Genomic DNA, 25,217 nt, shown 5'->3' with positions numbered 1-25,217 from the left:
CAACAGGGCGCACTGCTTTCACTTTGTCCACTGACTCAGTGCTCTAACCATCTGACATAGCACGAAAATCTTTGACATTTTTTACATTTTTGTATAGAAGCCCGACCTTGCACGCTTCTGCTCTGCTGTAAACTCCATAGACTTATACAAGAAACATGGCTTGTCGTTTCGGAAACATTTGGATGTAAATTATTGCATAAGTGAGAATTTTGGACAAGATGACGGATACAAATGTTGCTGTTTTCTCCTCCATAGTTCCTTCTGCCGGGAGTTGCAGATTTCACTGGAACATTGTCCAAGTGGTGCAGAAATATAGTGCAGAGAGACTTGTTGCTCTCGGCTCTTTGGCTTTTTCGTCTGCTGTTAAAATCCTCACCGTAAGTACATTATCCCTTTTTCTTTTTTTTTTTTTAGTCTTGTTGAATAGCTTGCATTCCTTTTGCGTTGTTTCAAAGTGAGCGTGTCTTAAATGTAATCGAAATCGTACAGTTGGGTAAGATTCGTTTTAAAAGCCACACGTTGGTAATCTTTGGCCGTGTAAGATAGCCTTCACTAGGCGCTTTTACCAACTTCATAGAAGCACTCGAACTTCTATTGACAGTCTGTTGCATTTGAAGGCTAGCTTTAGCCTATTTCTGTGTACATCCAACCTTACAGTAATGCCAGGCTCGTTTGCTTGCTTTATTCAGCAGTATTAGTGACTTGTTTAAAATTTCGCCATGACCCCAAGAAATGTTTTTTTTTTGTGTGTGCGTTCTGTTTTTTCTTTCTTTTTTTTTTTTCCCAGTAAGGAATAAGCGTTCAGCCTTTAGTCATTTCCTTTGTTGGAATTGCCCGCCTTGTTCTTATGGAGGAGTAATGTCAAAGATCAGGGTGCTGGCTTTACTGTTCCTCAGAAGAATGAGAGCAACAGGATTAACACTGATTTTTGATGTTTAAATATATGGATGAATATTACGGGTTTGAAAAAAGAGTGACATAGCATAGCAGACGCTCTGTATCAGCGTGCTAATGTTTAGTCCAGCTAACTCAGGAGAAAGAGTGTCAGAGTGAGACGAGCTTTACCGGGCAGGACATGTGATGTTGGAGGATGGTGCGTTTCCACACTTGGCCTATTACACGCTTATATTCGTGTGAAGAAGCGGCTGTACTGAGCGGGCTGGCTCGCTGCAGAGCGCAGACCTTCGGGAGGCCCGCACATGTCTGCTCTGGAGTCTCTGCTCTTGGTTTGTGTTGCCAGTGCTTTGCTTTGTACTCTCATTTTTGGTATGAAGTACTGTTAACTAGGGTAATTGGTAAAACTCCGAAATTAGGCTGCGTAAGCGTTTCAGCAACATTTTAATGTTTACTAAGACCACACTTGACTTTTTAACTTTTTTATTAGAAAAATTTCGAAATTGAATTTCTACTTTTTAAGATTTCTCTCTAATGCTTTACATTGGCTGAAAACAAGTTCCACTATTGTGCGATTTGGGAATAGACCTCCTTTCTTGCAGTTAATTATTGTCTTATATTTCACTGTGGCCTTCTTTTTTAAGGGGGCCAGCAAGACACAATGTGTTGTTTGTTTCCTCTAACTGGGCCATTATCATTTACTACAGTAAACAGATTGACTTCTATCAGACTTAACCCCTGACATGTCACAATGTTGAGAAGTAAATCTGCTTGTGACGGCAAAATGAGGGTAGCAATAGGTGCTCTGTTTTCGTCTTATGCAATGAGTGGACCTGTTCGATTTGAGAGTGTGTAGCGTTTTCAGCTATGAGAACAGGACACTGGGTCATGCTGACCCCAGTCTTTACTCAGTGTTTACAGACGAGGGTCAATGAATTTTTGATTTGCAGATATCTTTCCAGCTGACTGATCGAAAAGTATGTGAAAGAGATTCTGTCTTTGCAGAAACATATAAGCTGTACATCCTTAAACGGGTTAAATACACAAATAATAAAACAAAATGAGTGTTTTGACTTGAATTCTGTAAAAAGGATGAATTCTGTAAAAAGGGTAGCACCTTCTTTCCCTTGATGGGAAAGGCAGCACCTGACCGTTCAGGTTTGATTTACGCTTGCATACATATGGGTGATTCATGGTTATAAATGTATGTTTTGTAGATTATTATTTACCTGAGTGACAGGTACTCTATAGCTCCAGGCAACAAGCTCATATAGTTCTAATATATAGGCCATATATTGTATCTTATTTCACTGCAGGCTCTGTGTATGTTCTGATGTTCTGTACAGTGGTAAGAATCAGTTAAATTTGCTCGTGGTTTTAAAGATATTTTATCTGTATGTGATATCTCTGCTGTTGATTAAAAGCATACAACATGCACGAATAGTAACAAACAAAACAAAACAAAAACAAGTAAACAGAACAGTAGGGGTGGGGGATAACTGATTTCTTAATTATAATAATGAAGACTTAATCACATGCAGACAAAGCCTCTGTATATTCAATATCCTGACATTTTAAAGCTTTAATGATAAATCTAAACTAGTGGGTTAAAATACACACAGACATTAATTTCCATGCTTTGTATTTGAGTGGTGCTCATCAGCATGGTGGAAGAGGGGGAGAATGCAGCCTTTCAGTTGTGAAATGGGAAGAGAATAGGTGCCTTGCTCAGACATAGTGGATTGGGTTACCTCTGGGAATGGAGGATTGTGGGGGAATGGGAGAACACAGAGAGACCCTATTGTCTTTACTGTTGCTGAGCCAGGGAGGAGGGTGTGTGTGTGTGTGTGTGTGTGTGTGCGTGCGCGCATTTGTGTGTGCGCATATGTATGTTTAATTTTGTGTGTGTGTGTGTGTGTGTGTGTGTGTGTGTGTGTGTGTGTGTGAGTGAGGCTGTTGAACTGCAGAAAGCAAACAGCACCACATATGAGTTGACATCTGGTTTGGTCCCCTTCTGCACCTGTAAGGGGTAAAAAATGCAAATATGAACGTTTGCTCTTGCATTCACCGCTCTGAAGATGCAGGCTAACGGCCATTTGTCAATCTGCGTCTGTGGCAGGCTGTCTAGGCCAGGCCATTGTTATGCCAGCAACAGGCGGCAGTGACCATGCCACCATATGGCTCCCGTATGCTTCAGATAAGATATCTGCTCACTTGACTTATCAATGGCATTTTGATATGCTTCATATTTCAGTTGCCAACTGTTTGTAGCTCAACATGGGTTTGTCTTCAGTAAAGGGTTGGTTGGGCTGTCTCCGAATAAACTGAAGACCTGCACACGAGCGGTTTCTGTACATTGCAAGCAACAGGCTTATTTGATATAAATGGAAGTTTTTTGTTTTTTATATTTCATGTTAGACATCACTTCATTTATACTGTTAACATTTTTCATTCTTTGCTGAAAATCCTGCCACTGTAACGCAAAGCATCTGTTCCCGGAATTTGAATAATGCAAACAACTCAGGGTCCATAATTGCATATTCTTGAGATAAAATTTTACAGAATTAAAGGACCATTAACCTTAATATCACTGACTGTGCTACATCTTTTAGCTTGATTACTAGCACTGACGTATTTGATTACTACACCTTAAACACTATCATGCATGATTCCAGTTCTGTATTACCATATGGAAGTTTTAAAGTAAGCTAACTGCACTGATAAATTAAATTTAAATTAACACCAGGTGCTTTGAATGGAATGAGCATCAAGGCATGTGAATAGAATTTTAGCTGTTCTTGTTTTACTTTTTCTTCTGTGGTGATGCTTTTATTGACTTTAAATGATTTATATCCACTTAGCTAGCAGCATGGAAGAAAATAGGTTCCTAATGGCAATATGCTATGAGATAGGGGTTTACCTCAACAAGACATCAACAGATATGCATAAACCACACAAGAGCATCCTTGCCACTTTTAGCAGCAGCTAACTCACTCTTCTCCCGCCTGCGGTCACAGGGCAACTTGAACTGCTAAACTCTGCCGGGACAGAGCCCAACACAAACAGCCACGTCCTGTCTCTTTGATTCGCCCTCGACATCATTTCCTATTAGACTCGATCTGTGGCCAAACAGGATTCAGAAAGATCAGTGAGTAAAAATAAGAAATAAAAGGATGGAAAATATTATCCATTTTGAGGAGACTGTGGAAGATACTGATGGTAAATCAGCATAATTATGGGTTTATTAGTTTGGAATTCCCCCACTGTCTTGCATATTATATTTTGCTGGAGTAAAGCTATGCAGGGTATGGTGGAATTGTTATGCTTTACTGAGAGCTATTCCTGTTCTTTTTCACATTCTTCCAGCAATGAAACCAGCTGGTATAAATAAAGGGCTGAACTGATCAAAAGCAGTTTTACACATCCCTAAGTATTATTAACCCTTTCCTAAAGCTGGTTGTTTGAATTGTTTTTGTGTTTCTGATTTTGGTTTAAAATGATTTATCGACACTAAGATAATGTTTGACGTTGATTGATCGTGCATTTTGTGATGTGATTTTAACAGTGAAATTAAATCATCGCACACAGACCCTATATTTTGACAGAGGGTCTGCTACAATAGACACTGCATATTGTTTTTTCAAGAGCTGTCCCCTGTAGCGCTGTCCGTTCTGCTCTATTAACTATACGTTTAAGGGACTTGGGTGTCTCATGTAGAACGGAATTTGGATACGCGGCTGGGGAGACTGGTTTGTCCTCTCATCTGTGCTGCAACGCCTTTTAAAATCACAGTTTAACTTGAGACCAAAACCGCCTTGGTGTGATTCTCTTTCAAATGCAGGAGCTGAACTAGAACTGAGGATCTTTGTACCAAATGCTCGAACTGAGTTTCATTTTTAAAGCACATTAATGTATGTTTTCACTATTAATTAATTACTGATACTTTCAGGGCTGGCATTTGTGCAAGGAATTTAACTGATATGAATTCTGATTATTAGACATGATTAAAAGCTTTGCCTTTTCTTCACTCCTAAGTTATACTCCGGAGCTAATTTTCCTGTGGTGCTTGTGGGAAAATCAATCAGCCTGGGTTCCTTTTCAATCTTTTTACGCTGTTAAGATCATCTTAAAGCTAATCTAACAATCTTTTGTTGCATTCAAATGCCTTTGTAGGCCGTGTGGGTTAAAGTGTGCTGTTAATGTAGAAGTTGTTCAGGTCACACGTACAGAAGCGGCAGCGCATTCCTAGAGATGTGTTGCCTGCCGGCGTTAGTCTGAAACACGGAGAACGTCCACCATCAATAGAGTTATTTTCTGGACTGGTTGCCAAGGTCAGAAGTTTGTACAGATTTGATTTGCAGTAAGTGGCGAGAGCCCTTCCCCATTACGCAAATGAATGTTCATTATTTAGCTTAATAGAGCGCTAAACAGTACCAAACACTGATTAAGATGACTTAATGAGTTACGCAGTTAATAGTAAGGATTAAACCTTGGGGATTCGAAGTGTAGTACTTTGTGCAGTTTGGTTGAGAATATAGCATGGTAGGGGTCATTCTATAGTTCGATTTTCTGTTAATTTACCAAGACTTTACTCTGCACACGTTGTCACAGAAATGCAAATAGCATATGACATTTGTTTTGTCATATGTTGCATTGAAGGGCTACAAATTGTCTGTTATTGGTTTGCACTGTATGTCTTCAGGTTAAATGAACACACAGCTCATTAGAACTGAGAACTGATGTGGTACAGTATAGGGTTGATTAATTATTTGTTATTATTTATTTATTACTAAACATATGTTTCATTTAATAGTTTATTTGTAAGGCTCAGGAATGAAAGATGTTTTATCTCTCTCATTTACTAATGTATGGAACGTGGGTGCTTGGTGCCTACATGATCCGTGACCACCTTGTTACACGCCAGCTCCCTGATGTTCACAGAGTGTGTCACAGGCCTGTGTCCGCCCGTTATCTGTTCGTAAACGATCCGAGGAGAGCTGTGTGATGATAGGAATTTGGGAGAGTGGCCTTCTGCTCACTGGTTCTTCCAAAACCCTTAATGCAGCTAGACCTCCACCCAAAGCAGAAACTTGTGCCAGATCACTGGCGTCAACAGCGATGTGCTTCAGAACAGGAGCTGTAAAATGACTACAAATCCCAGAGTGCCCCTTTGGCCTTCACTACCTTATACTCCCTCTCTTTTTGGAAATTTGTATTAACTTTTTTTTGCTCTTAAACACAGTTATCCTCCTACACGCCAGGCTTATTATTCACTTCTTAATGTTAGGGCATATTGATCAGTGACTACTATGAGTTATGCAGTAATATGGTATGTAGTTACGACAGTGAGGAATGTACGTCAGGTACCACCCACAGTTCTTTTAAGTTTAAAAGGTTAAGGTTAACGTGCTTGATGCTGCTTCACATATATTTGTCCATCAAATGACTAATATCACTTACTTGACCTAATTTGCTCAACAGTACATTTTATTTTCTTGCTTATTTAAGGAATTTTTAAATGACTTCCGAAGGAATTTTTCATAAAATATCTGAATGTGAGAATATGAAAAGGTTATAAAGTCCATCTGAAGACAGATCTACCACTTTAAAACACGTTTTAAGATGTAGAGCGCTACCACTTTTAAACACTGCTGTTCCAGCACTGTTGGCCTTGTAACTGAAGCCAGATGGAAGTCTCACTCTTAGATTTTTAAGGAACATATTAATGTTTTTAATACAAATGGGTTCCTAACCACTTATAGAAAAAAAACATTCACATGAAGATGTGGCATTGTTATGTTGTGCAGTGTTCTTGGTTTTTTTTTTTTTGTGGTATTCTCTCCACCTTAAAAGGTTGCATTTCCTAGGTTTGTGTTTAAGCAAACTATACTCTGACCAGACACACATGAAAAGCAATATCTAATCCATGAATCATTAGATGAGTCAGTTCCTGGAGCTGCCATAAACCTCAGAGTTCTTGGCCGCAGCTGAAAGCAGGAAATCCAGGACTCAATAACTTCCTTTCCCAGAGCTGGCCATGGCCATGGTAGTGGTTAGCTCCCAGCTAGCAATGGGAAGATGTACGCACGTGGAACAAAGACACTCAGTCACTTCATTTACTGAAACTGTCCATAATTTGTGGTCGGTATTCAAACGTTGAGCGTCCCGGCTCCGTGGCACCGTGGTCCCTGCTCCTTCGTCGCAATAAATCCCGAGCAGGCCTTTCATTAATGGCCGCTACGCTGTTGTCATGGCTGCCCGAGTTCAGGCAGACTCTCCTCAACAGCCCCCCACCCCAGAGCTGGCCTGGATTCAGTGGCGAGAGAGAGAGACTGGAGGTTGGCTCAGAGCATTAGTATGCAGAGTGTGCATCCTCAGTGAGTATGAACTCTTGCTAGAGTGCAGTCTCAGCTTTGTAAACACTGCCATGCTGATTCAACACCACATGTAGTTACTAAGAATCCACACGCAATGATTTGGATTTTTTTTTTTTTTGTATACACTACTTCATTGTAAGTTACAGACCTAGACAAGAACATGTTTTGGCAACACTGGTCAAAGCTATAAAACAAAGAGAGCGAAAAAGAAGAGTCTTAGCGTAAAGGTTTTGGTGAAGATACAATGGAACATATTCTGAAGTAGCACAATTGAAATGTCTTTTGATTATTTAGATTAAATGATTGTTTGTTCTATACTCCCTTAAAATACTAAATACTAAAAGTTTTTATGTTATTCAGTATAGCAATCCAAATGATTGTAAACAGTTTAATAGATTAATCATACATTTTATGTTTAATAGATCAAATTAATATTATATTAGTTACATGTGTCACTTAAGGTTTATTAATGTGTGTGTGTGTGTGTGTGTGTGTGTGTGTGTGTGTGTGTGTGTGTGTGTGTGTGTGCGTACGTACGTGTGTGTGTGTGTGTGTGTGTGTGTGTGTGTGTATATATATATATATATATATCTATATATATGTGTGTGTGTGTGTGTGTGTGTGTGTGTGTGTGTAAAAGGTGCAACAGGTTTGTATAGATCATGAGTGGAGAAAAAACTATAAAGGGCAGATTTTTTTCAATGGTGGTTTTTAAGTGGCATTAGTCCCCCATGACCTGACACGGATTTCACCATCGTGTTTCCATGGCATCGGATGGAATCACGTCGTCCGACCCCACTACTCCTGAGGATCTGGTAAACAGGTCTACTTCCCTGCGCTGGATCACCGGACAGCTAGTGTGTCCAAAATTCCACGTGATCTTCATGCCATTAGTGCTCTGGTGGGAAGATGGGATCTGTGGTTTACAGATGCCTGCGTTGCCTTGGGGGTGCTTGTGAGGTGCCGGCGACCTCTCCTGCTCACTGCTGCCATGTCGTGGTTCTCCTAGAGATCCAGAGATCTCGTATCTGCCCTCTGCTTATTTACGGCTTTCATTTCCTCTGCCTCTTATGCCCCGCCCCCTCTCACTGTGTTGTGCAATAATTTGTGAGGCAACGCTGGAATGTTTTTCATATTCCGGGCAGGCATGCTCTTCTAGACAATCGTTCCTGCAGAACTCCGACTGCGGCTGGGCAAGTATTCCCAAGATTCCCAAACACACCGAAGCCCTTGAGGCTGTCGCCACTGAACCTGTGACATATTTTTCGGCGACGCCAGCGTTTCCCATGCCAGTAGATCAGCTGTTATTTAAGTGCCATTACGCCATCTCTAACGTAGATTCCAACGTCAGACAGAGGCCTTCGTCATCGCAGCAGCCGCGATGAAACGGGCTGTGCTCTACTGCCGATCGTGCCGAGTTGGAGGCAGGTGCCGAAAGCTGTTTTGACAGGCCCTGTAAATCAGTCCAGCGATTCTTGCCCAACAGAAATTGATCCCAGAGTGACGTGCCATAGCGCTGGTGGACGGCAGGCTCGGGGACCTCAGATTGAGCTTCGCCGTGTCCAGTTGTGTTGGTTTAAAGAGGCATGAAATAAAAGCTTGACTGCTGCCAGAGGGAGAGGATCATTGGCTGTCCAGTCCATTGGATCTTTGCTTTCTGATTTGGCTGATCAGGCATTCACTCATCCATCAGCACTCAGAGTCTGGAGACGCGTTCATGAAGCCAGGAGGAAAATCCGATGCAAAACAGATCAATTTCTTTCTGTTTACAGAAAAAGCTTGTGGGCACTCGAAAGCTTTGAAAGGCTCTGCTAATGATGCTCGCGGCCTTGTTCGGTTTGGTTTGAATTTCAGATCCTTCAGTTGGACATTCATTTCAACAATGCTTAACTTGGCATCTGAAAAGTAGAGGAAAGAACATTACAGAAGAAGAAATCAATGTTTTGATTTTGCTTTGGACCTTTGATATCACACATGATAACTGGCCGTATGTGTAAGCAGAAAGCCGTTGTGATTATGCCAGTTGTCTGGCATGCTTGTTTAGGGAAAAAGGGGCTTTTGGAAATTGTATGAAAACATAGAATTAGGAATTCTTTGTTTTGAATGAAAAATGTCCAATAACCTTTTCCCTATCGGCCTACTGTATGTCTGTGGATATCTTTTCTCTGTGTCCATTATACATTCCTGTGATTATGAATGTGTTATTATGACACACAGCGTGTGGAATCTCAGTTATGTCTTGTTGCTGTGAATATACATAATTGGATACTGCTTGTTCCAAACAAGACAACTTTGGAATAGTTTCAGCATTACAGCAAAAATTAACTAGACACTGTAGTACACTTCTAAAAGGCTTTGTGAACATTACATTTGGTAATTACCTGGTAATTATAGTTCACCTTTTTGAGGCCTTAACTACTGCGGGTCATTACAGAGTTGGTGAAAGCCATTCATTGAATCATTACTGAACCTTCTGAGATAATAGCACAAATAGCACAATAGCACACAGAAAATTACATTTCAGACCTCTCATCTTCTATTTCATTACCCTAGCCTTGTGTGCTGCCTGAAATTGGGTCTCTTAATTTAAGGAGCCGGATTCCAGCTTAGCCCAGACCAGAGTGGTTCATGTAATCTGTTGATAAGTGTCATCTTCCCATAGTGCCGTGTCACAGCCCCGGCTCAGCTCTCACTGAGGCATTCAGTCGTCACCCCCATCCCCCTTTATCTCGCTAATAAGACCATTTCCATGGTGCCTCGGCCGGGCAGATAGGAGCATGCAATTATCTCTTAAGGTTGCAACAGCTTCCACAGGTGACATTCCTGCCTCTTAGAAGCCGTGATCATTAGTGTTCGAACAGGCCCGGGCGCACCAGGCTTCGGCTTTTGACAGGCTTGTCACCGGAGCCAGCGACGCGGGGAGCCGAGCCAGGCTCCAAGCAGCGGAGAGCCACTTATCGCGCATGTTTCAATGGTGTTACGCCGTCGCCCCAGGCTCCCGAGTCCACATTCAAAGCTGAGGCACGTGAGAGACGTGTCTTGTCGGGCCACGCGATGCTGTGACCTGACTCCTAATTGAAGCGCGTGTGTGGCGTTCGGTGCCCGCCAGTGCGGGTCGCCGCATGCGCCGCTCCTCAGCAGATTAAGGGGCTGGGCTGCGTGATAGCTGTGCCTCTCTGTATTTGCCTGCGTGCTCTTTGGCGAGCCTGACGAAGAGCCAGTTCCTGCATCTTCGTGTGTAAACGAAGAGACGGAGATAATGATGCTGCGTGGATGTGAGGTTCACGTGAATGGCCGTGTAAATACAGCCCCCCCGCCCACTGCAGACTTTTTGATATGATTCTAATGAATGCGCCGCAGTGGCCTGAGGTCCACTCCACTGCTATAAAGCACCCATGTCCCGCGTAGCTAAGAGCAGAGCACACGCCACTACACAAAAGAGATGCACTAACAGAAATATTCCATTCACATGCAAATGATCTCACATAAGAGGAGCCTTTGAAAAGACATGTTTTGTATGTCTTAATTGCATTTTCTATCACATTATGAATTAGCGCATTGAGTTCCCTGGGCACCAGTAAGATGTCCTAGTCTTTAACTGCATGCTTTTCTGTATGAAGAGAAAGTTTTACACTTCAGGGTCAATATGGGACTGTAGTATGCCAGATGCTTCCTAACTTCATCCCTGTTTCCAGAGTTCAGAGTTAATGATCATCATCACACCCCGTAAAAATGGCACTTGACCAGGAGCTGCAGAGGTTCCTCTCTGGTCAGTGGGGGTCTTCCACCTAGTGCTTTATTTCTCTGCCCTTCACATTGTTCTGAGGAAAAGCGGGTTACGGGTTTTGTTCTCAGTCTTCTGCTAGTTTTCTTATACCTCCTTGGCTCTGTTTCCCTTCCTGCCTGTTCGCTACTTCTCTTGCTCTCTTGCTGTCTCTCTGTCCCTCCCCCTGTCTCTTTCTCTCTCTCTCTCTCTCTCTCCCTCTCTCTCCTCCCATCTCTCTCTGTCTCTTTCTCCCTGTGTGTCTCCGTCTCTCCTCTGCTGGAGCCTGAACCATCAGTGCCTCATCATCCAGGCAGAACAGATAGCAGAAATCCTGCCACCAAACATGGGCTTCCATGTTTGGGCTTCAACAGCTCCAGTGTTTTGTTTTTTTTTTTTTAATTAAAAAAAAAAAAAGATTCAAATCCCCCGTCCTGGAACTGTTTGCGTGTGTCTGTGTGCGGGTTTGTCTGCGTGTGTCTGTGTGCGGGTGTGTTTGAGTGTCTGTCTGTGTGGGCATATGGCACTGAGTTGTGAAAGAGGCGTGTTGGGGCACATCCTGGCCACGGTGTGCGGAGAACATTATCAGAGAGGGAGTTGGCCTCAGGAGGAGCTGAGAGCTCAGTGCTCGTAACACACACACACACACACACACACATGCACAAGCACAGACACACTTACACACATACACACACAAACACACAAGCGCACACGCATGCACATTCACACACAGCGCAGAGTGCTCTGAAGGTGGGCGAGCTCTCAGAAGCATGTGGATGGTTAACCAACAGCTGCGAATGGACTGGGAAAGGAATGGTTTAACAGGCGTAAACCCAGTGGGCCTGCTGACCTGATCCACTAGGAAGCTCTGCTCACAAAGCAGTTAGAATTTGAATATTTTTTTGTTTTTGTTATAATTGTTAGTATATGCAGTAGATTCATCAGATTTGCCACTCATAAATCTGCAAGCATAGCCTCACCAGCTAAGCTCACTAAAGCTCTTTTTTTTAAACTGAAGAAGTTTTTGAGCTGGAATTTCTGTGCCCAGGAGACAAAAGGAACATGCACGCACATAAACATTTGTGTATGTCTGTGTGTGTGTTTACGCATGTGTATCTGTGTGTATGCATGTGTGTAGAGGTGTATTGCCAGTTTAGTCCATGTAGACTTCTGCCAGTCTGCAGACAACAAAACTGGTGAATATGCACTATTTATTTCCACATCACACACTGCAAAGCTTTTGATAGGGAAGGTGTAAGGTCTCTTGTACCCCTGCAATACATTTTCATTAATCTCTTTTGTTTTGAGAAAACTGTTTTAGGCTCTCTGCTGCTGTTGCACTTCAGCGTCTTCACTTTGTACAGTACAGGTGTTCACATAGTGGGACAGAAGAGGATCGCTTGTTGCTCATTACTTCTGTTGAAGCAGGACAGAGGAGTTCCCAGCAGTGCTGTTATTCCTGTGTTACCAGTACTTTCCCATCAGGGCTTTTTGGCTGTCTGTAGCCCTGTACCTCTTTGTCTTGCTTTCGTAATGAGATCCAACTTCACCTGCAGTCCAGCTGAGCGATAGGGACTGTGGTCCCTGGTTTGGGGCTGCTGTTTTATTCGTTTGAACTCGCGAGTCTGATTAATGTTAATGATTGAAAGTGAATGAATTAATTTTGTAATAGTATGTTCTATAATAAGGTACAACAAGTTCACTTTCGGCTCTCCAGAAATGAATGTCACCTGATGTTTATTACACCAGATTTTCGGTTCTTCTGCATGCACACCCGTGGTATATAAAGATGTTTGAGTTTGTCCTGGTGAAGGGCAGGCTTTTACAGCGTAACCATTCAGACTTAAAACTCAGTACTCAGTATACCGTCACATCAGTACATTTGCATATTACATCCACAATTGAAAAATGTAAAATTGTTGTGGCACCCGTTCGAGCAGGCAACCCCAGTGTCTGCTGTACGTTGGTAAGATGACTCAGAGCCCTGTCCCCATGGAATGCTCTCTGTGTCGTCGATTTGTCTGACATGCTTAGCTTGCCTGGCGAGCAGAGAGTAACCACAGTATATTGTTGCATGACTAATCTTTCCCTCCCATCTGTCACGAGGGCATGGAAAAGAAGCATCAGCTCAGGATCATCTGGAGCCGGAGTGCCCAGTGGTCGCGCTCTGGAGTTCTCCTGGGCACAAGCGCCCTGACATAGCCTTGCATGCTTACAACCAAGGCTCGCTTGGTGGGGTTAGCACCGACCTGGAATATGGAACGTTCCCGGCTCCCCGAGCGGTCGTGGTTAGTAAGCCTTCGGCCGTCGCATTAGCGTTTTTCTCTGAATTAACACGTGAACGTTTGGACGCAACAGAAGAGCCCATTTAAGCATAAATTGATTCTAATGAATTGGCTGTGTACAGGTATACTGCTAACAGTGTATTAGATTGTTAGGAAAAGAAACACAGTTTTCCCATTCTCAGAGCACTCCCTTCTCACAGAACAGATAAGTAGGTGCAGTAAACATGTGCCTTCTGTTTGTGTCTACTTAGATGGGATGTGCGACAATTCACAGATTCATGCAGAATAGTTTTGGGTTTGGTCATAATTAGATATAGGATCAGTGCTTAAGATTCTCTGACTTGTTTTTTTTTTTAAAGTCACTCGGGGCCCATTTCTGCAGACGGCACTTTGTGTCCGTTTAAAGTGCTCGCCCTGTTCTAGAAAAAAAAACACAGTCACACGAAACCCCACAGCTGCAGGTATAGCTTTGTGTGCCTCGACCTCGTGAGTGACTTTATGGTAAATAGGGAGAGGAAACATGGGCAGATAAGATCCGGCCATAATCGCGCTCCAGTTTTTATGCGAGTTAACATAATCACGCGGCGCTCTTGAACTCGGCGGAAATTATCATTATCTTTTAGGCAGGATTGATCTGGCCCTCCCATGGGAGATGCTGCGTATGAAATTGTGGTGGAGGTAAATCACTTAAGTTGATTTATCGAAGCGCAAATGGCCACAGAGGGCCTGAAGCCATGTACCATGATTAGGCTGTTTTTAGACTATTGATTTCTGCCCTGAATGTTCTTTAGCACTTGTTCCTGTTGATGTATGTTGCCTTCACGCCAGAAGGTTGTGTGGAGCGCGCAGATGCTCCAGATATACTGCTCAACTGTCCAACTTGATTTGTTAATCGAAATCAGATGACAGTAGTAATGAATATTAATATCCTGCTTGCTTAATAAAACCTGTTATTGTTTGATTTGTGGGTAATTTGGAATGCACTGTGCATGTATGTTTTAATTGCATTTAATATTATGCATGTATGTCTTAATTGCCGCTTATTGGATAAGAATCAGAATGTGTTTCTAGAGATTTGCATAAGAGAGCCGAATATTCTAAGCTTTTTATTAGCAGACCAGTGTGTTTTGCGTGTTTCTGTTTGTGGCTTTGGGTGGAGGCATATTAACAATGAATGTCAAATCTTTGGATCTACTGTATGGAGGGAGTTTATTCCTAGGCCAGTGGGTTCACTGACACCTTATAACCAACATGAATTTAGTTGCACCTTAGGATGTCATGACGTAAGTTGTTTACTGAGGTTCAGTCATCACTGAGTTTGATGTCTCACCCTACTGTTGCCAACAGAATTTCTAATTAATGTTCATTAACTGCTAAGAAGCATGAGTCATTTAGCTAGTTGGACTGCTTTGTCATATATTTCTGAACAAAGTGCCCTGTTTTTTTAAAACCGGATCTAACCAGTTGTTTGTCATCATTAGCCAAAACAATCTTACATGATTGGTTGCTTTATCCCATTTCTTAGGCTGGAGCTGCGTCTTTCTTGATATAACAGTGTTCTAATTTACTAATCTGACATTATTCTCAGTTCAAACTTTTATGTACCCTAAATACATGTAGTGTGCAATATTCCTGAATTTAAGTGCAGGTTTCAAAATGTCAAGAAGTATATAAATTATCAGTACATTATCGCGCATGCGTGTGTCTGTGTGTGTGTGTGTGGTGTGTGTGTGTGTGTGTGTGTGTGTGTGTGTGCACGCGCTCATGTATTAGATGAATCTCCAAACCCAGGTGAGCCAAAACCATCGCAGCACGTGCAGACCTCGTCCTGACTGTGAATCTGTGGATGGTTCTGTGCTTATGTTTGCATGCACAGTTACCGAACAGGGAGGCCTGAGTTTAATAATTCATCGGCTGCAGCAGCGTAGTGGTGTTCATTTCCTCATGTGACGCGGTACGGGCAACCACCTGTAGAAGGCAGCCCAGTCAGTCCCCCGCTGGAACGTACAGGAGCTCGAGCTCACTAGACGCCAAGAAAAAACCTAAGGGTTGAAATGTCACTGATGTCCTGCAGGGAAAATGCTAGCAGGCAAAACAGACATGCCCAGACACTCTGTTAGCTCTTCCACCCCGAATGTAGGCCATTCAAAGAAGAAGCACCAAGTTCCACATTTATGTTGTTGTTGTTGTTGTTGTTGTTGTTGTTGTTACCAGGGCTGCTCTCTTTTTTCACATGGAAGCTCCGTGTGGAAGACAACACGAAGCAAACATGTTTATTTATGCTGGACCTCCGAGCCTCCTTCCTCTTCACCTTTAAACATGTTTAATCACGCCGGACTCGCCAACACGTGCCTGCCCTCTCCGCTTCAAAAGTTTCGCGTTACCGAGGAGCTAAAAAATTGGTCAGCGAGGCAAGGGGCAGGGTGGAGAGACTGCAACGCACCCGACTCAGCGCTGGGAGAGATTACCAGGGTGATGTGGTGGTGTGGAGGAGGGGAGGGGCCCAAGCCATTTAGTGGTCAGAACAGGGAGGTCTCTCCCCCTTTCATCAGTGTGTGAGCTGTTTCTGCAGTGTCAGCGTTCCGTGCACAAAAACGGAATTCAGGAAAAGCCTCCACTCTCCATATTTTTTTCTCTTCCACTTCTTTCCCCCCCCAACAGTTTGCTCCCTTCCCCCCTCGTGAACTGACATTCTAGAAGAAACATGTGCTGCTAGGCCACTTCACAACAGCTTGTGCTGCCTGAATGGAAGGAAGCGCTTGCTCGGGGGAGCCTGGGGGATGGGGTGGGCGGGGCCGCAGGGCCTGCCACTCACATTCGGGGTGGGACTTCCTGAACATCCACAGCTCCTCACAGTTGTGACACATTTGAATCAAATCCTCCTGTCCGGTTCATGTGCACGTGTGAAGCGCAAATTGTTCGAATGCAAAATGAATCGCTTCTGCCATGTCTTCTCGCACTAGACTCTTGGACAAGCTTTTCATGTCAATCTTTTTTGGCACTGTTCACTTACCACTACCGAAAAAACACAGGGAAGGAAGGCCTTTACTCTCAGCCAGACCTGAATGGGAAAACCATATTCTCCTTGGATAGGTTCAGGGCCCCTTTATTGCATTTGGAGTTGGAAGTGATACTGATATATCTGGATGTTTTGGGAGTCGAGGCACTGTGCTTTACACAGTCGACCGACATGATTTCCATCCTGATTTAAGGGGCCATTTAAGGGTCCAGACAGCTGGTCTGAAATTGGCTTGCCTGATAAAGGCCTTTTTAGAGACAAAAGTCTGCTACTTTACGGGAGATGCCAGGTGGTTCGGGGCGAGTGTTTTAAGGTTATATGCCTGCTGCCTCCTCATCTGACCCATCTCATTTCTCAGGGCAATTGGTTCTCGCACTACACCGAGATGCAAGCTTCTGAGAAAATAGAAAACACAATAGCTGGAAACGAGTATCCTAATGGCAGCCAGTTTTCTGTTTTCTTTGCCACATTTAAAGTAATTTTAAAGTTTAATGTTCACATGCTCAGTCCCTTAAAATGTTACATAGTTTCATTGCTCATAGATGTAGTGCAGACCTCCTTAGAGGCGGTTATCAGAATGTAAAACATCTTCCATGACCAAACTTCAAACTCATGAACCTCTGTGGCCTTCAGACCAAGGCGGTCCGGGCGTTTTTGGTTCTTGTGCTCCGGCTGGGCAAGGTGGGCCCTGAGGCAGACGCCCCGTGCCGCAGAGACTTACCGCGCCGTGTGTTTTTTTGTTTCTGGTTTCGTCCACGTGCAGGTCTCACCCTAGTTCGCTCCAGGCCCTTGGCTTGGAGGTGCCAACCGCCACCATTGATCCCAGCAGCTGGAGCGGCAGCGAGAGTCCTGCTGAGGACATCGAGAGGATGAGCGATTCGGCGGACAAGCCCATCGATAACGACGCTGAGGGCGTGTGGAGCCCTGATACTCGAGCAGAGCTTCCAGGAGGGCCCTGGCCATCTACCCGCCCTGCGGCAGACGCAAGATCATCCTGTCGGACGAGGGCAAGATGTACGGTAAGAACTGTGGTGCCTGTCCTTGATAATGCAGTAAGTTTCCAAACCGTTTCCAAAGAGCACCTCCGGCCAAGATTTCACCGTGCCCCTTGTGATCGTTCTGTGAGCGCCTGTAAGCAGCCCCTCCTAAATGGCACTGAGGTGTAGAGATTTCACCGCCCAAGCGGTAGCTCCTTAGAAATCTCTCAATTAAATTAGCCCAAAGGGCTTCATGTGATGCGGTCTTGAGGTGACCTCCACCCTGCTGGGCATTGGGGTCCATCCAGGAGTGGACAGAGGGAGGTGAGAAGTGAAACAGAGGACTCCGAGGAAGCAGGCAGCGCGTGGCTTGAGAGGAATGAATGTGTTAGCCCGCCTGTCCTGGACTGGCTTCAGTAGTGACGGCTTCGCTTTCCTCCGGGCTGCTGTGGAGGAGTCAGTCTATAAGTAAAACAGTGTCAACTATTAGTCAGGAGCAGATGGTACCACGGCTGCCACCAGACTGTGCCCCCGCCCCACCCCCTCTCCTCCTCCCAAAATCCTGGCTCAGTGATGTCATGGAAAGAGAGCATATTTTCTTTCTGCAGCGTTGGAGTCTCTCACAGTCCTGTCAGTGTCAAGTGAAAGCAGAAGGCCCCTCGGGGTGTTCTTTGCAGCTGTCATGTGACCTCTCCAGCCAAACAAAATGTAAAGTTTAGGAGTCACAGAGATGGCTCTCAGCTGCCGCTACAAAGACTGTTTCAGAGCGTCCCCCCACCACACACACACACACACACACACACACACACACACACACACACACACACACACACACGCACGCACACACACACACACGCACCCCCCCCCCAAGACTGTAGCCCCTCCTCCTCATGCACTGGGAGTGCCAGAGAAACTCACTTGCACTCTATCTGTCTGCCAGGATTAAAGCATGACAAATGGCCTGGCCTAGTGAGTTTAAATGATTAACGCCAAGAACAAGACCTGCTAGTGCTCATTGATTTGAAGACCCAAATGAAAAAAACAAAAGTATTTTGGTTTCTCATTCAAATTTGTGTCATTGACATAATATATTTTAATCTAAAATCATATTTTAAGTATTTAATATATATTTTGAGTATATTATGCTATTATAGGATGTTAAGTGTACTATTTAAGACTTTTTTGATCAGTACAATTTCAGGGTAATTTATATATTACATAATAGTCACATTTTTCATTAGAAAAAAAATTCCTCCCCTTTTTGGAACTTGATGAATGCTTTGGAGGTAAAGCAGTAAAATGAGATTATTGTTTAGAGTGTATCATAATCAGCAATCTTATTGTTTATTAATGGACTTGTTTTCTAAATTGGTTTCAAAACAATGAGGGCATACAGGTGTATGCTGTGTTAAATAGTTAAGTTTCGAGACTGCCACATGCTAAATGTGTGTGTGTGTGTTTGGATCCGCCGTGACCTGTCTGAGTGCATAGGGATTGAGCAGAGGTCACCCTGCCAGATGTTCGTGGTATCTGGTTGCATGTTTACTCAGCAGTTATGTCCATCGCAGCCTCTGCCGTGGCGTTTTCCCAGCCCTACCAACCACGGTGACGTGCGCTTGAAGGAAAGCTACCCAACACTCATTACTACACATGGCTGACTACGAACACGCTGACCACATAGCGGGGATTTTTTCCCTTCCTGTTTAACACTTTTAAGCGGCACGTTCTAGGCTACCGTGTTTTGTGTTTGCGGAGCTGGATTTCTAACCCGAGCAGCTCCTGTGGCTCTCTTACCTGTTGTAAATGGAGCGCTAAAAAAAGATTTATTACATAAATCGTCTCATGTTTCAGAGTGCATCCCGGTCGTAAAAAGGGAGCATATCAGACCAAGGGCCAGTCTAGTCGAGGCGTGTTTCTGTTGTGGCGGGCAAGGTTGAGCATGGATGTTCAGGGAGAGGTTGGCTGTGAAAGGCAGTGTGTGGGGGGTTGGGGGAGAATCTACACGGCGCTCTTCGCTGCTGAAACTAGTTTGGCGGGACTGGGAGAGAGCTGGAGGCAGCAGATTGCGGCTCGGCGCTCTCGCCCAGCGTGCTCTTTGTAGGGGCCGGCATCGTCTTTCAGCGCTGCAGCTGTCGCTGGGTCCTAGCGCCAAAACCATCGCACCGTGAACTGTGACCCGCTCACTCGCTCAGCCATAACGAGGGCCGCTGGAACTGTCCAAACAAAGAGCGCGCGTCTGTCAGTGGGTGTGCCAGGCGAATTAGAAAAGCAGAATTCGTTAATATTTTTTATAACCCAAACTGATGAATGATGCGGCTTCTTCTTTCGTGAACATAATTGTAAACACCGGTGTAACGTGGGTCAGCACTGTAATATAAGTTGTTCGATTAACTTTGTACTGTATTTTAATGAACATCTGTCAAGCAAAATATCTGTTGCTGGTTAAAATACCGAAAACATCAGAAAATACTGGCATGTATATCTTCACATTATATTTCCTCTTCTGGCTTTATTATAGTACAGACATTTTTATTTATTACAGAAATAAAATATATTTTTAATTGTATTGCTGCATTTCATTATAATTATATGTATATAGAAATTCAGATGCCAGTGGTTTATATTAAAATGAGTATCACAAAAAAGTACCACACAAAAATAAAGCCGTGAATTTACAGCTGGGAAATAATAACATAAAAGGAAGTGCACTGCCTGTCATACTTTTTTGTTCAATTTGTGGACAATTTATTAGGTGTTTTTTTTTTTGGGGGAAGAGTGCATTAAGATAATCTAATATCAGACACCAAAAGCACGAGTGAATCCTGCAGTGTGCTGTGAGGTTTGTGCTAGGTTTGATGGCAGCAAAAAGGTGAAATGTCTGAGTGACATTATCAGTGTGTTATTTTTATATCTTAATGTCAAAGACTGCACCAAGACCTCTAAGCATTTACCAGCGTTTGATGTGATAGCATTATAGAGGATGTAAGCATTCTCTTCATTTAAATTCATGGAATTATACTGCCTGCATTTCATATGTTTGGGTAAAGAGTTTACAAACCAAATTTAGGGAACAGGCATCATGCTCCATATAGCAGAATAACTGTTTACTGTAATATTGCATCAACAGCATGTTTCCATTTTTCCTCCGTGAACTAGAGGAACTGTGATACTGAACTTGTCTCCCTTCAAGATTCCCAGTGAATGTGTCGCATGTTATTCCGAAAAACATCTGAAACCGCGTTCCCTCTTTGGCTGTTGATTTAATGAAATGGCTGTCGCTGGCGGCCTGTCTCTTCAGAATGCCACCGGAGCTGATGAGACCCTCTTCAAGTGGGCCCTCAGTGCTGATGGAGCACATTGATTGGCTGGGGACGTCATGGTTATTTTTGTTTTGGGGCACGGCGGGGTCCCGGATGCTTCGCGCAGCGCTCTGCTGCCCACTGGCCCGTACATCTGATAGGCTGGCCCGACGCACTTCTCCTGGTATGTCTGTGGGGTGGGGTGGGGTGGGGGTGGGGTAGTAGGAGGGGGAGGAGGCAGAGAGAGGCGCAGGTATTTCAGAGAGGTGGGGGGGGGGGGGGGATTTGCACATGTGCGGTGCAGCGCAGCTCTCTGGGTGAGATGCCGTCCTGAGTGCCCTTAAGCCCTTTGTTCCCCCGGCTGAACGCAGTTAATTAGCAACAGTCACTATAGCAACTGCATCTCTCTTCAAAACAATGTCTAATTTTTGCAGCTAAGCTTATCGTACTGTTTACCTGAAGGGCCTGCCGCCCGAGTCGCGACGGTGCTGGCTCCCTGCCCAGCCTCTGAGGTTAATTGTGACAGCAGTGAAAAACATCACAACAGCTGCTTTGTGGCGAGAGGAGCCTGAAAAGGAAGAAAGTGGCGAGTCCCTTTGGCAGCAAGAGCCAAAGATACGCCACTTCCATAATTCACCTGCTTCGCAACCCTCCTTTCAGCCTGGCTGCAGACAATTACATACCCTCTGGAGTACATCAGTGAACACATGACCAGATGTGAAATACGACAGGAACAGCACAATGGGACATGGAGTTCCAAGAAAATGCATTTAATGGGTGTTATTGTGCATGCGGGAGTACCTTAAGTCAATTTGCCTTGAATAATGCACTTCAATAAGTTGTTCTCTATGTGGCTAGAAGTTTTTATCTAGTATCCTTGTAAACTCTTAAATTCTACTAGGCGCATGTAACTATTTTTCGAATATGAATTCATATCCTGATTGATGAAACATATTTCCTAAATTATTCGTCCCTTAGCCCAGAATCATATGTGTACTGAAAATATATTTGCAATACTCTTACAGAGACCCGAAAAGCAGTCTAAATATCACAATATGCTTTGGATGGCGCTGAGGAGCATATGCGGGCTGTTATGATTATTATGTGTGAAAGGACCATCTGTTTCAGGAACTCTGGCTGCTTTTAGTGGCTGCTATCGGGCCCTGGCCACCCGAGCAGGCTTCACAGCGCATCTGTTTGCTTTGGAGGTGGCAAACGTTAATCATATTGCGCTATTTTTCGACCAGGACCCAAAGATGGAAGGCATTTGCGTCAGGATCAAGGTCCGCGCATAATTGCCGACCGCGGGTCGGACACGTCGGCTCGGCGTGCGGGCGCCGTGGCAACTCCGCACAGCTTTGATGAGGCATTTGTTTTTTCCCTATTACAGATATGCGGTGTGCTCAGTCATCTCATCAGGGCAGGGCGGCCGGCTCGGACGGACGCTAAGTGGCACTTGGCTTGCAGGGCCGCTGCAGATCAGTTAGGCGTAATGAGCAAGGCCGGCCTCCCCCATGGGGCCGCCGGAGCGCCTCGGCTGGCCCCGCCTCCTGCGCCCGCCCGCCTCACGCTAGCACCGCCGGCGCAACCTAGCCGCCCGCTGGGAGGATAATGAGGAATTCTGGGATCCGCTCAGGCTCCCTCTGCTACCTGCATTCGCTCCGAATGGAGTCTGGAGAACTTCAGCCACACGCGCACACACACATCCACACACACATATGCGCGTGCGCGCGTGCGCGCACACACACACACACACACACACACACACACACACACACACAGAGACACCTCCAATATAATCCCTCCTTTTTGTCGGCACGCCATTGTGGCTCGGTAGCAGCGCCGTAGTTTCACTCCTGCGAAGGACACGTTTCCAATTACACCATGATTCCTCTCCATGGCGTGAAGATGAGTTAGGCAGCCCCTGAGTCTTTCTCAGCGCAGGCAACAGGTTAGGTTAACATGCAGTCTTCCAGACTGGGCTTGAAATCATGGCGTTTTTATCATTTTTTCCTGGTATCCTTTGTTTGCGTAAGGTGAATACACCCTTAGCACAGCGCTCTTCATATTCCTAAAAAGCTAATATGTATCTGTCTCCAATATCAATCCTTGAAAAATACTCTCAATAAACTGAATGTTTACAGTGGCTTGGCATTCAAATGATAATTTATTCTTACCCCTAAAATCCGTATTCATCCTGAGCTGATCGCTGTGTTCGGAGGACGTGGTTCTCTCCAAGGGGTCATAGATTCACTCAAGGAAAGAACTAGCAGAGGCAGTACCAACCTGCAGCTCTGTCCCCAGATTGTTTTTAAGGGCTTTTTTTCTTGGTCTTCTTGTGTAGCCACTTCTGACAAAGCCCAATATTGACAGTCCTGTTGGAGCGTGTCCGCACCTGTAGTTTTCTACTGCCAGTAAAATGGGGAGATGCTTTGTCTATTTGGCCCCAGATCCTGAGGCGGGGGAGAGGTGTGCTAAAAACATATGGTCCTGCCTGAAAACTGTCCCCCAGGTGCTGGGTACTCTGTACCACTCTCCGATTTATTCCTGTTTTTGCCATTAAGACCAATAGATTTAACAATCGTTAATGGTTTACTTTACAAGAGAGTATTATGTGCTTCTCTGCTAGTGTCTGCCTCTTCGTCTGCTCTGATCGGGTCTGTATTGAGTAAGTTATCGCTGTACCCACTACTTTGGCAAAGCTAAAGTGAATGATGAGAGCGTTGAGGCTAGCCCCGAAAGATTCCCTCTGCACCTGTTCCAACGCTGGTTTGCACCTATTTTATTGATGCACAGCTCAAAATGGTGGATGCAGAGATTGCTTTCAGAAGCTTAGTCACGTTTTTTTGTTCTTGAGCAGCACTGCAAAGAATCTTCACATCCTTTCACAGTTCAAAATACTTATTAAACAAAAGAATATTGAATCGCAATGAGATTTTCCACTGGGCACATGTGATATTCAGCAATTTACTTCCTAAATACTGAACCTGTTTATACCGTGCTGTAACCAAGGGGGGTTTAGCTAATACACTGAGTGTGTAAGTGTGCTTTTTGGGTAGATCCTTTGGAGTTGTTATAATGAGTCGTGTCCGCACTATGCATGTCCACACTGGTTTGACATCCCCTCACCTGGCAGGTTAAAACAGACAGGCTTCATATTAGTTAACCTCGTCCCATGCTTGGCCGCTCAGCTGCGACTGAAAGCCCAAGGCATTTGTGCCTGTTGTTTGGTAACACTGTGAGAGATGTGATATTATTGACGACACATTGCTGAAAAGAGGTTTTTTTTTTAACTGCTGGACCAAAAAAAAAAGTCTTCAAAATTTTGTACCCTCTTTTGGGCTCTGTTCCCTTTGGCATGGGTAAAATGGAAAAATGCAGTTGAGATTTTGTTTCGTAATGATTTGCAGAGCGAGGAAAATAAGTTTTTGCTTGTTTTCGGCCCCAGAGGGCTGTATTGTCAGAGTCTGGCAGTTTTGCTTTGGGAGGCCCCAGACAACACACAGCTTCTCATCACCATGCACTGTGCTGGGGACTTTCATAGTGTTTTAGTGGCACATTGGAGTCACGTCTCCGTGAGCACAGAGATGAAGTTTCATGGAACCGGGGAGAATTTTCCAATTTTCCAAGTCTCCAAATCATTATACTTAATTCCATACAAATCTTAGCAAGCTTAAGGCCTATTGTATCAGGTAAACACAGACACAAATCTAACAGTCTTAACTGTCAGTGTGAACCAGTCACAAATAATTAGAGACATTCTGACTAATTAAACCTAATTACAGCAATGTTCGACTGTAATCTGTAATTTTGTGTTAATCTATTTTGTCTATTCTCCGTAGTCTGGAGGCTGTTCGTTATGTCTAAGCATAGATACTTCTGCTGTGAGTTGAAGTTTTTTTTTTTTTTTTCCACAAAATCCTAAAGCTTGGCGTGGCTGTCTCTCCACTGGCTTGCTCTGTTCCCCAGGACTCCAGCTTGGAGATTCGCTGCGATCAGGAAGTGAGCAGAGAGCAACTCTGGAGGCCGCTGCTCAGCGCTGTGGCGTGTGCCCAGCCCTGCAGTCTGCCTGGCCAGGGGCTGGTGTCAGGTTGCAATGCTCCAATTGGCTGCTTTTTGTGTGCCTGAACCAGGACACACTGTACCATTTAAAGACATAGCGCCACCAATAATCCCCCAGTGAAACAAACGAGTCTTCGTCGCGGTCTATGTTTTTTTCCCTGTGGTTATTTTTGGCCTCTATCTGTACTGCTGAAACGGTGTCTTGAAAGGTGATGTGTATCAGTCAGGTCTGTTTCTCAGATACACTTGTAGTCTTTGCCTGATAAAGGACAGACCAAACGTAAATAGGTAAAGACAAACAAAAAAAGTCCCATGCAACTCGCTTGTTGAGGGAGTTTGGCATTGATGGAGAGCTGTGGTGCTACGAGGCAGAGGGAGTTGCTGAGAGGTGCTGGTGGGGGAAGCGATCCATCAGGGTCATGAAGTTTGGCTTTTCATTTACACGTATTGGTGACTGCTAACAGGTTTCTCTTCATGTTCAGATGCGGGATTGATCTTGAGAGATTGAAAATATTGATTGAACCCTGCGTCTGACTGCGCC

The 25,217-nt window shown here is 44.3% G+C and overlaps 1 protein-coding gene across 1 annotated transcript in view; it reads left to right on the top strand.

The window, feature by feature from the left end:
- The first annotated feature begins 255 nt into the window (after window positions 1–255).
- tead1b (TEA domain family member 1b) overlaps window positions 256–25,217 on the top strand; it is a 49,864-nt gene continuing 24,902 nt past the window's right edge. The window contains 4 exon segments of the mRNA XM_035529230.1: window positions 256–377; window positions 17,102–17,267; window positions 17,269–17,289; window positions 17,291–17,357. Coding sequence (XP_035385123.1) covers window positions 17,208–17,267; window positions 17,269–17,289; window positions 17,291–17,357 — 148 coding nt within the window. The 5' untranslated portion in view covers window positions 256–377; window positions 17,102–17,207.

The sequence above is a fragment of the Electrophorus electricus genome, chromosome 1, assembly GCF_013358815.1.
Source record: "Electrophorus electricus isolate fEleEle1 chromosome 1, fEleEle1.pri, whole genome shotgun sequence".
NCBI classification, from domain to species: Eukaryota; Metazoa; Chordata; class Actinopteri; order Gymnotiformes; family Gymnotidae; genus Electrophorus; species Electrophorus electricus.
This window is presented reverse-complemented; position numbering and strand designations above follow the sequence as displayed.